Here is an 18,074-nt window from a genome sequence, read left to right as displayed (position 1 = left end):
TCCCAACTCTCCCTCGCATCCTACAATGTTGAACAATAATCTGAACTATCTATTTTCTAGTCACCCGTTAAAGATAAACTTTGCCCATAATCAACCTAATCCAAAATCATTTAGTCGCCTAATAGTTGTCCAATATATAATATACCATGTTCTTCAATTGAACACTAAGGCTTTGACAATGTTAATCAAACACTATTTGTGATTTAGTTGATTTTTTGCAAAGTTGATTTTTAAAAAGTGAACCGAAAAGTATATAATTTCAATCATGGTACAACATTGCTGAATGAGAAAGATAATCGATATGGAGCGATTGACAATGGTGGTAGGAGACATCACAGTCAAATAAGTGAAAACTTGGAATCTTAGGAGACATCCCAAACGAACTTGGCCCAAATTTTAACTTAAACTTCCCGCTAAAAAGAATAAAAAGAAAAGAACCTCCAGAGACTCTTTTCTGGTAATGGTAAAATTCAGAAAATAAAAGGGACGAAGAGAAACTGACTGTACAAAATATATTAACTTGTTACAATATTGAATAGATATTTACCTTAAGACCCCAAAATAATGGAGGCATCAATTTTTCTCCCAAAAAAATGTATCGTGTGGTTTAAAAATTACAAGGGAAGTAGCAATCAAAAGTAGATAACAAATTATACCGGAATTGAGAGAATTGTAGCCAAAATTGTTCCAGACAACCAAAGCAAGTGGACTGATTGTCCCTGAGAAGCGAAGTTACGGGGACTTGGTAGAGCGGATGTGATGGCGGCGGCGGCGGCAGGTGGCGGCGGAGCAAGTTTGGGGACGTCGCATGAACCAAATGTAACGTTACCACCGTTTACCTGCTCATAAAAGATAGATTGGAAACTTAGATGAATTTCATATTGCAAAGTTATAAAGTTCTGATGGTAAATTTTGCGAACCTTGCAGTAAGTGATTCTGTCACAGCCACATGTCAGATGGCCATTGGCTTCATCCACTGCTTCTGAAGCTCCCCCACCATCACTTTTCTTCAACACAGAAAGCAGAATAGGTTTAGGCAAATGCATGCAAATTTGACCTTTTTATGAAAGTAATTTTCTTACTCTCCTTTTCTCCCCTTGCACTCCATTTTTCTCTAGCCATTGAATTGAACAAACCGCAGGAAAACTGAGGACAAATAAGAGGAATGCCGAAGGAGAAAAGGGGAGCGTGTCAATACCCGTCCCTTTATCTACTTCACACTGTTTCCAGGAGTTTTCAACGGAAATGTCTCACTATATACCTCATAATAATCAACAGCAATGAAGTTCGGCCACCGTTTCCCGGCTGCTTCATAGCAAGTTTTCGACGCGCTTAGTAAGGGAGCTGAATTGTCCATGCAAGATGCTGATGCATTTGGAAGATCGCGGAAGAAGTTCACGAGAACTAATGATCTAGATTTTGTGCTCATGGGAGATGATTCAGCACGATTTGGACATGAACCAGGTATAATTCCTCCACTTCCATCTGAGAATATAGTCCACAAACAAAATTAAGGAAAATCTTCAGACAGGAATTAATCTTTACACGCGCGTTAATAGAATGATATGTCACATACTACACATACAAAATTCAGGAAAATTTAGGAGCAAATATTAAACAAACAATCTGGTGAAGTGCTTGACATCTTGAAACGTTTGAAAATATAGGACTCACATTGATTTTCCACGACATAGTTCCACTCGTAAGCAATTCCCTCTGAAGCCTCCTTAGCTTTCTTAGAGGCGAAGACCACCAACCGCTGATTATTCTGGACCATATCATCGACAGTTGGCCAATCTTCCCCGTTCTTTGGCATCCGAGCAATTGGGAACCAAAAGTTTTTTAGGCCAGCTCCCTCAAAGACCTTTGTCAGGCCCGATGGAGATTCCACATAATCTTCAATAAAAATGGTGACAATCTCTGAGGGATTGGCTTCCAAAAAGGCTTTGATATCTCTCAGCGTGTTAATAGCAGGTTGCTGCAGAGAAAATTGGTCCACACAAGCAAGCAAAATCAAGAGCGGCAATTTACTTTTCAACCTTTAAAACTATAAAGTAAAGCGAGTAAAGGCTCATTTGGGATTGCATCTGCAGGAAACTTCTGCTCGTTCAAAACATGCTGAATTTTATTAAAAATCATCCTGAAGAAGAATATGATAGTTGCTTCTCCAAAAACCTTTCTAAGACCCAGAAGCACTTCTAACTGTTTCTATAAAACGCAGTAAGAAGTGCTTTTGGTTGTCAGAAAGAACTTTTAGCCATTCCACAAGCAATCCCAAACGGACAGAAATATTTAAGCATGATGTTTTTCCTTTAATTCAAATTCAATTTGGCAAAAGCATAATTTGAAGCACTTACAAATGCAGTGAAGTTGTAACATTTGCCACCAGACGAGTGACATAACCAGATGTCATTGTTGAAGTCATACATATCCAGCATAAACCCTCGGACGCCATTCTACCATTCAACAACATAAAACACATGAAGGATCTTTAGCTGGTGTTTGTAAGGGAGATTCTGGTAGGACTGGCTGTGAAAGTGTTTTTCGTGATTAACAAGGGTGTGTGATTGGGGCTTTCAGTTCTAATCTGAATGTTCCTAGTGCTCTACATGCCCAAGTTTTATCGATCATCAAATCAATTGAGTTGGCTTGGCTTCATGCTTGGTATATTGTTTGGATTGAAACAAATTCGAAGTTAGCCGTTCATTTCTTTAGTTCTCCTCATCTGGTCCCTTGGCAACTTCGGGTGGATTGACAAAATTATTTTGGAGCGACTTCGACTTGTGTCATTTAAAGTTTCTCCTATTTTCCGTGCAGGTAATCAAGTAGCAGATGCTTTCGTTGGAAAAATTAGGATCTAATTGCTATATTAAATCACATAAAATTTAAGAAATAATTCATGCAATTATATATCAAAATTAATGCAAGCACATGAGTAACCAATGTTAAATGAACATGATATAATAGATTAGAAAAACCTAGAAAATATGGTCGAGGCAAATGTTTGACACTTTGTCCTTAAGACAAGTTTACGCCCCACTACGGTGCTCATGGTTGGATCGGCGCATGTTTCCCAAGATACAACGACCACGTCCTTGTAATAATAGCACTCCAAATCACAAGGCTCCATGAACCACGATTGTGTTGAAAACCCTCTCATATGGACTTCATAAGACTCTAATATTTAGTGCAATATATGTATGTATGTAAACAATGAAAAAAAAGTTATAATTGCTATCTCAGTGATTATAAGGGGCTTCCCTATTTATAGAATGTGAGATACCTCTTTGGAAAGCATGTGACTATTCATAAAGAGTCAAAAGTTGCAACACTTCATTTAAGACATATTTTTGTACCAAAAGGCTCCACTTTCTAATTTCCATTCAATTAATAAATTTAATATAATAATAATATTATTAAATTTTTCAACAGCTTTAGCAAACTATGGTGCTATTAACTCGAGTTTTTCTTGGTGGGATTCATGTCCTACTCTTATGTCTTTTTTCTGTCTTCGTGATTGGTTGGGCATGTCTAACCATCGTTTCATATAGGCTGTTTCAGCCTTTATTGTAACAATTTTTTATCTTGATGTTTTGGCTACATGTCCACTCTTTTGTATTCTTCTCTTTTCCTTTCTAGTAAATTTTGGTAGGCTTGGTGCTTGAGGTTTATTTCTGTTCATGCATATGCCAGATTTAAACGGTCAGATATCCAAATATTCGATGGATTCTTTGAGTTCAAAATACTTTACTGAAGAAGTTGAGGTTCTATCATAAAATTAATTGGCAATATGAGGAATATCTCGATTACTTAGAAGCACATGCAAGGTCCATTCCTTCTCCAATGTAAGATTGATACTCTCAACAAGCGCCCTCATCTGTGGCGAATTTTTAAACCTAGAACGCTAACAACACAAATTAGGTGACATAGAGCACATGTGGTCATTGTGCTTCACATGACAACCTATTCTAATGTCATGTAGCAGTTAAGGTTTCTCCATAAAATCAATTAACAATATGAAGAGTGACCCAATTTTTTATAGGCACATATTTTATTTATTTATATGGATTGATACTCTCAACAACAACACACACCAAGAGTCGAACATAAGCCAGCTTGACCACATCAATGATCTAGCAAATTGCCACGTCATCAGGCATATATTGTTTTTGTCAAACCATGAAATAAGTAAAGATACAAAGGAAGGATAACCTAGAAAATCAAACATTTGTCTGGTCAATACTGTGAAGCAAAAAATAATAACAAAAATCTTGGAGGCGATATGTAGATTTAGTTTTAAAGAAGATAAGATTGCCCTCATTAAACGGGTGTTCAAGCAGCTAACTACGATTGCTCAAAGCTCTCTTACTCGTGATATGAAAATGTCAAAGATCAACTCCATCAAGTAAGTAATACCCTATCACAATTAATCAATGATACTTCCACCATTATCCGAAGATATTTTTTTTCCTAATTAATATCTTGAGAATATTTTTTTCTCATTCATCCAACGAATGACACATCTTGACCAATATGATGCCGCCATGTGAAGGGCTACTCCTTACCCCTATGGTCGACCATTCTCCCTATAAATACCTCAATCTCCACCAAATTTTGGTAAGCTTTTTGCTACGCATACAAAGTCCTAAACACTCACTCTTTCAGAGATTTTGACTTAGGTATCAGAGATCCATTGGCTAAACCCCCAACCTCATGGGCCCATGAGGATTTGGTCTTTGATCAAAGATGTTGATTGTTTTGTAGGTACAAATTCGTCTAGACTGAAGACGGTAGATTTTTGCTACCACAAACATGTCCATGATTTGACTAGGGTAATGCTATCTATATATCTATTTTTACTGTTCACACATCCTTGTTAATTTCTAATTTTTAATTTTTTTTCAATTTACTCGATCACATGGTGGAAAGTTAAGAGGAGTGCTCTAAAGGTTAAAAAGAGAATGTTGCTCCTTTGACTACCGTTAGATTCACACCAGCCCACCTCACCGCTTGGCATGCAAGAACACAATTCCCGCTTAATTTAGTCAAATTAGTTAGAGCCGTTGACTCTTTATCTTTACACCAAAATTTAATCATTTATCCGTAAATCAGATAAATACAGCGTAATTATTCTCGAAAAAGAAAAAGAAAATCCAAGTTCCATATATACCAAAAACGAAAAACAAAAAAAAGGGTAAAAATGCAGGGTAGAGAATACTTAAAGAAAAGAAACTTACTTTGAGTTGGTTGGCAACGGTATCGTTCTGGTTCATGGGAGCAATAATTAAGGAACCGGTGGAGGACCTGACTCCAGCTTGAGAGAAAGCGTTATGGGTGGTTAGCCATGAATACCGATTGAATGGTAGACCTTTCACCTTCAATTACCATCATTAATTACATTATTAACTAATCACCATTTGCAAATTAATTAACAACACTAAAACCAAACAAATGTTTAATTACGTAATTAGTTAAGGAAAAAATGATGACCTTTGATGTGGGACTCGTGGGTTGAATCTGGGTGCATCTGGGTCGGGTGTTGCCATTTGCAGCGCATGTTTGGCAGCTCGAACCGGCGTCGCAGTCGCTGTCTTTGGAACACGTCTCTCCGATCTGTTTGCCATTTAGGAAAAACCCAGAAAATTAATTTATATTCAGAATTGAAGATAGTGCGAGCTAATTAAATGCGGTAAATAATAAATAAACCTTGAGGCAGAAGAAGGAAGAAAATAAGCAAACTGCAATGAAGAGAGCTTGAAGCTGGAGATTATTTAATAAAGTTCCCATCTTTTGATATTCTCTGGAACCCTGCAATGGTGAAGTAACAAGAAGAAGAAAAGGGTAAAAAGGGTTTATGGGTTTGCAAGAAAGGAAAGAGAGATTTTGAGAATGTCACCCAAAGGAGGAAGCTTTTATTACCTTATTACCTCAAATTCCCAGGCTTCTCCCTGCTTTTTGTTCTTTGTTTTTGGTAACAATTTCAAGGTAATGGTTTATCTAGAGAGAGATGGAGATGGAGATTGAAACAGAGAGAGGGGGTGAGGAGGGGGAGATACAGAGAGAGTGGGAGAGTGAGATGATAATTATTTTAAATAATAAATAAATAACAGAAAATGAGATAGTGGCAGTTAATTGCGCTCTCTTTCCTGAGGAAGGTGTGGGTTTGGGATATGCTGGAATGTGGGGATGTTTTTGTTTGGACGGACTTTTCCTGAAGCTGCTACATCACAGTTTCCACAATTTTACAACACATGGGAATTGGAATGAGGGGAAGAGGAACGGGGATTGGGGAGAGAAAAAGAGGAACGGAGCATGGAAGGTGGAAATGTGATGGGTTGTTTGGGGGTAACAGGTCGGGAGGAAACGCGTCGGCATGCGTTCGGTGCGGAGCTCTTTTGTCACTTTAGCATCTGCCATTTCTTTGCTTTTTCTCTTTCCTATATATAATGATATATAATGATTTTTGGCACTCCAAAAATCTCATTCTATACTCCTCACAAGTGTATTTTTCTTTCTAAATATAGAAATTTTGGAGTGTAGAATGAGAATTTTGAAGTGCCAATAACAATTCCCTTTGAAAAAATAATGACTAAGTATCTAAAACTGTCCAACCCTTTATATTATGTTTGGATGAAGAAATTTAAGATTACTAAGGAATTTAAAAATGACGGAAATTGAAATGACGAGATTTTATTTTCTAGAATTTGTAAATTTTCTTGTTTGGTTAACCTAAAATAACAATGGAATTGAATACGGAATTTGTTATTTTTAAACTCTCAATCATAGAAATTGAGAAATGACACCTATTTACATGGAATTTGAACTTGGGATTTGGAGGTTCCAAATTCCAAGTTTTTTTTCCACGCGGAAATTCTAAATTTCTATCTTTATGAATCCAAACAAGAGAATTGCATGTTTATTTCCATGTTTATTTCCTGCATCCAAACATAGTGTTTAAATTGATTTTAACATTTTTAAACATTCTAAACAAGTATCTAACCTATTGAAAATGTCACACCACAGTGCAAGAGGCCACACCCATCTGCCATAGTTAATGCAAGTCTCGAGCACCTAAAACTCTCCCGACCGCTGCTCTAATTGAAGGGCATATGTGATAAAGTCAACCGGCCAGTGAACAAAGGTCGGAAACACCCGAGCTTAACCCAACAAGCTGACTAACCATTACAACTCCCTGCTCAAGAAAGGACCCTTGATCACGGAGTTCGGGGACTTGTAACGCTGGGTACTTTTAGGCCCAAACAGTGGAGCCAACCAATAAAGGAAACCAAGAAGCCCAATAAGAGAAATCGAAGCCCAAGGCCCAAGGGGCTTAAAAGAGGACAAGCTCCAACTTAATGACTGATCGTCTGTAAACCTAGCTGACCAGAGAGTGCCAGAAGGACTACGACCGCCGCAAGCACCTGGGCAGACATACAACTTTAAGTGACAGAGATGCTTATGATAAGACATCAAGGCAGTTAGAATGATGCTCCGGTTGACGAGATTAGATAACCGAGCGCTATTTTCAATCTTGATATCAATATAAATCCTAGCACTGCAATGGATGTAGCCAATTTTTAAAGGGTGAATCACTTATATCTCTGAGTTTAATTTGCTTTCCTTTCGTGCCAAAAGCCCTACAAGTATTTATTATTTTATTTTGTTAACATGCAAGTTTTGAGCGTTAACAAGTATGTTGCATGAAAAGAAGTTGCCTTATTACCTTTGGAGTGAAGTTGTCAACACAGCAGTTTATTTGCTCAATATATGTCCTACAAAGACAGTGAAGGACAAAACTCCATTTGAAGCTTTCAGTTGGAGGGAACCAGGAGTCAAGCATCTTAAAGTTTTTAGATGTGTTTTCTATAGTCACATTCTTGGACAACTGAGACACAAACTAGATGAATGCTTAATCAGAGGAATCTTTGTGGGATATGGAAAGACTGAAAAGGGGTATGGATTGTTTGTTCTTGACACCAAGAAGATTATACTTTCCATAAGTGTTCTATTTGATAAAAATGCCATATAGAGTTGGGAAACTTAAAGTGAGAAGTCATTGTCATTACCAATAAGCCTACAATTAAATGAGAATGCCAATTAATTTCAAAATGTTAAATGTAGTATGAATGCAAGATCACTAGTATTAGAAGGGAGTATTCCTCAAAGAACTATTTTTGAAGACCTTGTGACTGAATTTGGAAAAACCTGTTCTTCAAATACCACTCTAGTGAAATTAAGATCATTGAGTGATGTATATACAAGGGGTAATCTCAGTATAATTAAACCAAAGAAATATGAAGATGCTGCCACTGATCAAGTTTGAAAGAAATTGAAATGATTGAGAAGAAAAACATGGGAATTGGTTGATAGACCAACAGTCTAATGAATTGAACTTGGATGGCACTATACAAAATTATAACGCAAGATTGGTTGCCAAGGGTTGCTCTCAAAAGCCAAAAATGGATTACAATGAGACTTTTGATCATGTTGCTAGACTAGACACTATAAGGACACTTAGTGCATTTACAGCTCAAAAAAGTTGGAAAGAGTTTTCATTACATATAGTCTTTGAAATTGAACCATACCATCCATATAGTCCCTGAAAATGATAATCAATCAATGTAGTCCCTAAATATGCGTGTTGCAAATTAATGTGGTCATTTCGTTAGAATTCCGTCAAAATTTCTATTAGTATGTTGATTTGGCACATATGTGGACCAACAAGTCTATTAAATATTATTACCACATGAATAAATTATTAAAAACTTTATAAAAACTAATTTAAAATCATTAAAACTAAATTCAAAATGAAATTAAAAATTAAAAGCTATTGAACAAAAAAAAAAAAAAAAAAAATTAGATGCAACTTTAGTCCTCAATCCTCATCTAATTAAATTAAACAATTAGATGTAACTTTAATTCTCAAACCTCATCGTTTGCAATCTCCGTCGTCTTCTTCAAACACGTTGACCACGACCACCCTTCTCCACTCACACCACCATCAGGACCTAGGTTTCTTAATTTGCTACCCCAAGCCACCATATACCCTAACTGCACCCTACCCTGACATCGTTGTTGTTAATCTTTCCCCATCACTGTCAAATCGTCGACCCCTTCCCTCCTCACCTGACCGTACCAACCCACCTTAACCCGTTTCCCTTCAGCCCAATCGCCAACTCATCCCAACCTCCGATCAACACCAAGCCAGACACAACCACCAGTCCCCCATCACAACCCTTGATCCCAATCTTGAGATAGCAAGACAACCTAAGAACAAATAATTTTTTAGACAAGCTTGGATGACGTCCTCGGGTCGATCATTCCAAATGGTCTCCTCTGCCTCTAGCCTGTCCATGGCTCTTTCTCCTTGCACGAATTGAGTCTTCCTCATCGTGAAAGTATATGCAACTTTAATTGTTTTTGTTCACCAACTTTTAATTTTTTTATTTAATCATTTTAAATGATTTTAAATTAAAATTTTATAGAGTTTTTAATAATTTATCCATGTGACAATATTTAATAGACCTGCGGGTCCACATATGTGCCAAATTAGCATACTTCGATGGAATTTTAATGAAAAAATCACATTGATTTGCAACACCCATATTCAGGGACTACATTGATTGATTTTTATTTTCAGGGACCATCTTGATAATATGGGTTAATTTCAGGGACTACTTGTGATAAAAACCCGAATTGGAAATTATATCAACTTGATGTTAAATCAGCTTTCTTGAATGGAGTACTAAATGAAGAAGTTTATGTGGATCAATCTGAGAGATTCATTGTTCTAGGTTCTGAACACAAAGTGTATAAACTCATAAAAGCCTTGTGTAGTTTGAAACAGGATCCTAGAGCTTGGAATGAAGACTCAACTATTGCTTAAATGTGGTTTTCAAAGAAGTCCTAGTGAAGCCACTTTGTACATCAAAACTAAAGAAGGAGGTAATCATTAAGTGTCTCTATCTATGTAGATGACATTATGTACACTGGAAGTAGTATGAATTTGATTAACGAATTCAAAGCTGACATGATGAAAAGATAAGAGATGACAGATCTTGGATTGCTATACCACCTTTTAGGAATGAGGATTGTTCAATTTGAGCATATAATCTTCATAAACCAAAAGAAACATGCACTGGCTCTTCTTGAAAAGTTTGGTTTGAAGCATTATTCTAAAGATCCCCACCTAGTACCGCCTAGGCTGGCTAGGTGGCTGGCCATCGCCCCCGATTAGTTCCTAGGCGTTTGAAAGTTAAAAAAGTGCACCAAGACTCGCTTAGGTGTCTGCCTAACTTGCCTAGGCGCCTGCCTAAACCCACTTAGGTACTCGACTAGGTCACTATTCTCACTTAGACATAAAATCTATAATTTTTGTTTTGTATTTTATTTTTGTAATAAAATGTGAGAGACTTGTTGAATACTTGGATGAACACTCATTGTATGATTCTTCCCCATATTTTCAATATGTTCTAATACTTTATAATATATATGTCATTTTATTTTGCAATTTATGTATACAATTATGTGTTTTTTTAAGTATAAATAGGCCCTTACTTATACATGTATAAGAAATTTACTTATATCCGCCTAGTCCACCTAGCCACCTAGGCGCTATGCCCTATCCCACCGCCCGACTAGCGCCTAGCGTCTAGCGTCTTTTAGAACCTTGGTTTGAAGAATTGCAAGCCAGTGAGTATTCCTCTAGCAGGTCAATGAGAAGCTTAAGGAGAATGATGGAAGTGAACTTGTAGAAGAAGCAATGTATAGGCAAATTGTTGGGAGTTTGTTATATCTCACTATAACAAGCCCTGATATAATGTTTGCCACAAGCCTATTATCAAGATTCATGCGCAATCCAACCAAGAAGCACCTTGGAACTGTAATGAGATGTACCTGAGAATACTCAGGTACATCCAATGAACTATTGATTTTGGAATTGAATATGTTAAAGGGAACTTTGCAATGCTTGTGGGTTATTGTGATAGTGATTTGGGACGTAATGAGACTGACATGAAGAGTACGTCAGACTATGCCTTTACGTTTGCCAGTGGCATTTTCTCTTGGACATCTATGAAGTAACATAGTGTTTCATTGCCAAATGCTGAAGATGAGTATGTTAGTGGTTTAGAAGCTACAACTTAGAAGTTTGGCCAAGATTTATGCTTAAAGATTTTCGAGAAGTGCAAATTGATGCAAATCCCTTGTATTATGACAATCAATATGCAATTGCAATGACAAAGAACTCTGTCTTCCATCAAAGATCAAAGCACATTCACATATTGTAGCACTATATCAGAGATGTATTGCAGAACGTTATCAATCTTGTTTTCTGCAAATATGAGAAACAATTAGCAGACATCTTTACAAAAACTTTGTCAAGGGACATGTTTTATATACTCAAGAGTATGCATGGAGTCAAATCTGCAACAATCTTAGAATGGAGTGTTGAAGAATAAGCTTGTTGTAGACATCACGTCCTTGGAGTTCAAGATTTCCAAAAAAATTTCATTTGATTTTGTTCTCAAGTGTTCTTGTACTCTTAGTTATGGGTAAGATTAATTAAAAAAAATCTTAGTGGCTTGTATTTTGCCACCTGCCATTTCTTTTATGTTATATTAGCAAACCATGATCATGTGGGTATTTTTTTACCATTGGCTCTTGTAGAGTCACAACAGCCACTTTTGTGATCTTGTAAATCACACACTTCATATGAGAATGAGTAATCGAATCCAATAGAGCATTGAGGAGCAATGAACTCCTTATTCATTCTCTTTGCAATTCTCAACGCTCTATCTCTTCATTCCTTTCGAAACAATTCCCAATTTCAAAGATTTGAAACCTACAAATACTAACAAGAAATGAGTAGACGTATAGTTCAACCTATTATGTACATACATGTCTAAAATGTAGAGAATTCTGAATATGTATGTTTGCATATGACCGTTGTTAGGGGTGGCATACCTCAATCTATTTCTGTTTAGATTCTATTAAGTATATCAAAGGAAACTTCATATTGTAGATTCATCAATAGTTGATAAAATTTATTACTAAGAGAGAGAAGTTTTGAGAAAATGTAGACGTCAAATTCAAATAGTTTAGGATCACCAACCAAGCCTCAGAAGGGCACACGATGAAACATCTAATGATGACACAATACTTTAAGAAAGTTCGGGAACAGCTCACTGTGTTTCCCACTTACACCTTTACTCGGGTTCCACAAACAGTTTGAAGTCTCAAGCAGATCACCGAACAAAACCTTACAAGCTGAGGATTATTTCAGTTGTTTAGCAATCCAATTTTCCTTAGCTATGTTCACAATGACGACTTCCATACTCTCTAGCATGAGAGGGTAAACCAATTCCTCGACACCTATATAGGTTTGTTTTCCAATGTGAGATGATAAACTAATTGCTCTCCAGTGCGAGAGGGTAAACTAATTCCTTGACACCCATCTGGGTCTGCTCTCTAGTGCGAAATGATAACTTAATTGATCTTCATTGTGAGAGGGTAAACCAATTCCCTAACACCCATATGGGTTTGCTCTCTAGTGTGAGAAGATAAACTAATTGCTCTCTAGTGCGAGAGGGTAAACCAATTCCCCAACACCCATATGGGTCTGTTCTCTAGTGCGAGAGGATAAGCTAATTGCTCTCCAGTGCGAGAGGGTAAACTAATTCCCTGACAGCTGACACCCATCTAGGGTTACTATCTAGTGCGAGAGGATAAACTAATTGCTCTCCAGTGCGAGAGGGTAAACTAATTCCCTGACATTCATCTAGGTCTGCTTCCCAGTGAGAGAGGATAAGCTAATTGCTCTCCAGTGCGAGAAGGTAGACTAATTGCTGTCCAGTGCGAGAAAGCCACACAGTTCAAAATATCGAATACTCGAAGACCAGCCAAGTAGTAAATGGTTGGGGGCAACAGCCAATTCGCACTTAACAGTTCGCTCATTCGTCATTTTATCTTCATCAACTTTGATCTTGGCAGCTTTGTCCTTAATTGCTCCATCTACTGCAGCTGAGAAATCAAACTCAAGTAGTTTCCACATTCTTGGCAAGCAGCCCAGACGTGGGAGCCTAAACCATGGCCCATGCCACGCCACTTCCTCGGCCCATGCTGAGCTAGCCCTTGACTTCAGTCAAGCCGATCAACATAAGTTGTGGCCACTGCCACACCATCTCCTCGACCTATGCCAAACTGACTCCTGGCCCCTGCTAGCTAACGTGTCGCACCACCCCTACGGCTGCCCCGTGGTAGCACCACCTAAGAAGAAGACAAAGAAAATTAAGTTTTTCTTACACTGGTGCGGTGCGGATAAGACAAAGAAATTAACGGAAGACGGTTCTTTGCACGAGCAAGCCAAGAAGAGTGCTAGAGGAAGGGGAACAAATATCCTCTAGCTTTCTCTATTTCTTGTAGGGATAAATAATTGCTCTCTGAAGTTGATTTAATCCTCTACTTAAGGTAGGCTTAAATAGGCTTTGGAGGCGATTTATTTCCCTTTCATGCGAGAGGATAAATCCTGCGAGGGATATATATATTTATTTATTTATCCAAAGGTTGGTCTCAAAGTAAAAGATCATTTAATGGACCAAAGGCCACTTGATCCAAACCTCAAATAAGACTAGTTAATTTTGCTAACAATGACCACAAGTGATTCACTCTTAATCACCACTTAAAATTTTTGGGATATTACACAAGTGGGAATCTGCATCAAAGTTGGAGATCTCTATACTTGCTGCCCATTCTTGCGAGCAGCCCAGCAGGTAGGGGGCATTTGTGGAGCCAAAAAATAATCAAGAAAATTATGGAGGCAACATGTGTACTTTTGGGTAAAAGAACAAAATTACCCTTGAGGCACACCAGGATTCCCACGTGCATGCAACGGACAATAACGGCTTAATCAAGAAAGAGTCAAGGGTCATCAAAATGGTATTTATTCAAAACCCTCTCATCACTTCTCATCAAATCCTCACTCAAAATGTAACTCCCAATTTTCCTATTCAATTTGGGATTAATTGTCAAGTTAATTGCAATATATTATTTCATATAATATTTTGCAATTACACTCACAATTTGACCATATATGGCCGACCTTATTCTCCAAATAGGGTCGGTCACTCCCCTATAAATAGCCATGTTTTCCCACTAAAATGCTAGGCTATTCTCTCCCCCAAAAATTCCTAAACACTTTCTCTCTCAAAATTATAACTTTGGCATCGAAGATTCTTCGGCCAAAGCGCCCCCCCCCCCCCCAAAAAAAAAATCATCGTGGGCGCGTGAGGCTTTTGGCCTTAATCTTAGGTGTTATTATTTTGCAGTCGCATTTTCGTTAAAGGAGAAGACAGCGGAAATTTGCATCCACACATGATATTTAAAATTATTCTAATTCTTAACTTCTCATCTTCATACTAACTCATGTAAATTAAAATAAATTACCAACGACTTCTTATGTGTTTAGTATCAGATATATGAGATCAAAATATGTGGCTCCCTGACCAACAATTAGATTGATTAGGTGGTAGTTGATCATATCCTCATTCACCCCACACCCCCACCCCCCCACACACACCACCCCCCCCCCCCCCCCCCAAAAAAAAAAAAAAAAATTTTGACTTCTTTGATTTATGACTTTCCTTGTTGGTTCTCGAGTTGTTATCGTAAGTATAATTTTCATTCCTCCCACCCATTTCCGATTAGTAAACATGTTCGAGAGTTGATTTTAAAGAACGCCGCCATATATTACACTCGGATAATATTAGACTACTTACATGTATGAAGCAAGTATTCCTTATATGACAACATGACATCATTTCATCCTACAAACATAATGATAAAAACTTTTTATCATCATCCCAAAACATTCAATTTGGTTGATGTTTTTACAAGAAGTTTCATGTCGGCCGGATTCTCTATGTGGAAGTTTTCAACTATGTAACCTTTTTGACCTTAGAGGCCTTCCACAAGTTCAGTGGCCCATTTGATGGAAAAACAAAGAACACAACAAAAGTTCTTTGGCCAATTACCTTGCAATTTGTAGTTTTGTAATCAATACAAGAAGAAAGAGGGTATCACGGGAATACCATCCAATTATAGAGAAAAGAGAAGCAAAATGTCCCCCATTTAAAAAATGCTTTACAAAAAGATAAGATGAATGCCAAACTTGCTTTTGCAAACACTCATTTTAGTCACTATGCTAGTATGCTTTAGTGGTCCAAGTTCCTTTTTTGCACGTTGGAATTAAACCATGAATATATATATATTTAGAGCCAACGAATATTGTATCACACAATGTCATTGCATTGCTCATCAATGGCTACTCTAATGCTCCTGCAAATTGTATGCACAATTGTATCTGCAATCGCTCACCTCAATTCAGTTTCTGCCCAATCCCATGCTTACATTATCCACATGGACTCGTCCGCCATGCCCAAAGCCTTCTCCGGCCACGAAAGGTGGTACTTAGCTACCCTTTTATCCATCTCGGATAGTGCTAAATCCTCTAATAGTACCACAAAGATCATCCATACTTATACTAATTCTATCCAAGGCTTTAGTGCAGTTCTTACACTTTCAGAACTTGAAGCCCTCAAAAAGTGCCCTGGCTTCGTTTCTTTTGCTCATGATGGCCCCCTCAAACTCCAAACTACCCACACTTCTCAGTTCCTTGGTCTGACTTCCTCTTCTGGTGCCTGGCCTGCTTCGAATTATGGTGAAGGTGTCATAATTGGTTTGCTTGACACTGGAGTTTGGCCTGAGAGCGATAGCTTCAAGGATGAAGGAATGACTGAAGTCCCTTCTAAATGGAAAGGCAAATGTGTGTCTGGCACCCAATTCAACTCTTCCTTGTGCAACAAAAAACTCATTGGAGCCAGGTTTTTCAACAAAGGCTACATTGCCAACAATCCCGAGGAGACCATCACGATGAACTCACCCCGTGACACAGATGGACATGGAACTCACACTGCATCCACTGCCGCCGGTCATGATGTAAAAGGCGCATCCTATTTTGGCTATGCTACTGGCACGGCTAGAGGTGTGGCACCAAGAGCTCGAATAGCTATATACAAAGTGGTTTGGTTTAACAGTGCATATAGATCCGATATACTTGCTGCTGTAGACCAAGCAATATTAGATGGGGTGGATATATTGTCAATCTCCTTAGGTTATACATTAGATGACCATTTTTTGGATGATGACACAATTGCAATAGCAACTTTTGCAGCCATGAACAGGGGAATTTTTGTTGCAGCTTCAGCAGGAAATGATGGCCCTTCGTATGGGACATTACTCAATGGAGCACCTTGGGCAGCGATAATAGGCGCAGGCACTATAGACCGCGAATTGCAAGGAATTTTAACGTTGGGAAATGGTGTTCAAATCACCTTCACTACATTGTATCCAGGCAACTCCTCTAGAAGCAAACTGCCAATTGTTTTCGTGGACGGATGTCAAAGCGTAAAGGAACTGATGAAACTTAAGAACAAGATTGTTGTGTGTAAAGACAATTTGAGCATGAGTGATCAAGTTGAAAATGCTAACTCCGCAAAAGTTTCAGGAGCTGTCTTTGTTACGAATTTTACCCTGTCAGAGTACTACACTCGAAGCTCGTTTCCAGCAGCATTCATCGATCTGAAAGATGGTGAAAATGTCATAAACTATATCAAGAAGAGTAAAAATCCCACAGCAATTTTGGAATTCAAAAAGACAGTACTCGGCACGAAGCCAGCACCAAAAGTAGACAATTACAGCTCTAGAGGGCCATTTCCGAGCTGCCCGAGTGTCTTGAAGCCGGACATTCTAGCCCCAGGTTCATTAATCCTAGCGGCATGGACCTCAAATAATTCAGTGGCACAAGTTCAGTCAGGCTCCTTGTTCAGCAAATTTAATGTTGTATCAGGTACTTCAATGGCTGCTCCTCATGTGGCAGGTGTGGCTGCTTTCATCAAACAAGTACACCCTGATTGGAGCCCCGCTGCGATTCGATCAGCCCTCATGACCACAGCCAATCCATTAGACAATGAACAAAATCCCATCATAGATGCTCATAGTAACCTCCCTGCAAGCCCCCTAGACATTGGAGCAGGACACATTAGTCCGAACAAGGCAATTGACCCGGGACTAATCTACGATGCAACGGCACAAGATTACATAAACCTTCTCTGTGCAATGAATTACACATCAAAAGGAATACAAGTGATCACTGGGTCCAAAAACAACTGCACCGACCGTTCAATCCATCTTAACTACCCTTCTTTCATTGCTTACTTTAACAGTGAGGGTTCAAATTCGAGTGCAAAAGTTGTACAAGAATTTAGGAGGACAGTGACAAATGTGGGAGGGGAAAAGTCTAGTTATACTGCGAAATTGATGGCGATGACGGGTTTGAAGGTGAAGGTTGAGCCACAGAGATTGGTGTTCAAGAAAAAGTATGAAAAGCTAAGTTATAAGGTCACTTTGGAAGGTTTAAAATTGTTGAAAGAAGATGTGGTCCAAGGCTCATTGATTTGGATAGATGATGGTGGAAAATACGTTGTGAGGAGTCCCATAGTGGCCACTAACATTGTGCCAAATGATCTATTGTAAGATATTATTTCATATGCTACATTTTCTCAAAAACTTGCCTGCAAATTAGAGGCAACTTAAATTTGAGGCCTAAAAATAGTATGATCAAAATAAAAGAAATGATGTTCTCGTACTTGTTTTATCTTCGAACACTCCTCAACTTTGATTCTATCAGTTGATTTTATTTTGATTTATTCAATCCAACAACTAAACAAATAAATTTGAAAAAGAATTGCAAAGAAAACGAAAGTGTAGTAATTATTTCCCCAATACAAATTGTTTATAATTCCAACTTTTTTTCTAACTCATTTTTCACTTTATTCTTCTTTCTGATCTGAGATACCATACCCGAAACCACATGTTTGTGACTTTTTTTCTACTCTTTGGGCCTATATTTTGGAAGTAGATGATGCAAGTGTCTTAGACAATAGTCGTGAAGCCTTGAAGAACTCACCATAAAATGAGTGTCTTGATGTAGTGCTTCATCGGATTTTCGGCCCAAAGCC

The 18,074-nt window shown here is 38.0% G+C and overlaps 2 protein-coding genes across 2 annotated transcripts; one reads left to right on the top strand and one right to left on the bottom strand.

The window, feature by feature from the left end:
• Positions 1 to 507: 507 nt before the first annotated feature.
• Positions 508 to 6,363, bottom strand: LOC137733212 (PI-PLC X domain-containing protein At5g67130-like). Its single transcript, XM_068472371.1, has 9 exons — positions 5,928 to 6,363; positions 5,707 to 5,808; positions 5,491 to 5,613; positions 5,238 to 5,375; positions 2,358 to 2,456; positions 1,675 to 1,978; positions 1,262 to 1,485; positions 921 to 1,007; positions 508 to 839 (listed from the first exon to the last, which is right to left on the bottom strand). Exons 2-9 carry the CDS (start codon positions 5,785 to 5,787, stop codon positions 651 to 653), a joined length of 1,245 nt encoding a protein of 414 aa, XP_068328472.1. The 5' UTR covers positions 5,788 to 5,808; positions 5,928 to 6,363; the 3' UTR covers positions 508 to 650.
• An 8,919-nt stretch (positions 6,364 to 15,282) lies between these two features.
• LOC137712726 (subtilisin-like protease SBT1.9) lies at positions 15,283 to 17,792 on the top strand. The gene has a single exon (XM_068451874.1). The coding sequence runs from the start codon at positions 15,295 to 15,297 to the stop codon at positions 17,587 to 17,589; it is 2,295 nt and encodes a 764-aa protein (XP_068307975.1). The 5' UTR covers positions 15,283 to 15,294; the 3' UTR covers positions 17,590 to 17,792.
• The last annotated feature ends 282 nt before the right edge of the window (positions 17,793 to 18,074 follow it).

This window comes from Pyrus communis, chromosome 1 (assembly GCF_963583255.1).
Source record: "Pyrus communis chromosome 1, drPyrComm1.1, whole genome shotgun sequence".
NCBI classification, from domain to species: domain Eukaryota; kingdom Viridiplantae; phylum Streptophyta; class Magnoliopsida; order Rosales; family Rosaceae; genus Pyrus; species Pyrus communis.
The sequence above is the reverse complement of the archived record's forward strand: the minus strand, read 5'-3'. Positions and strand labels throughout refer to the sequence as shown.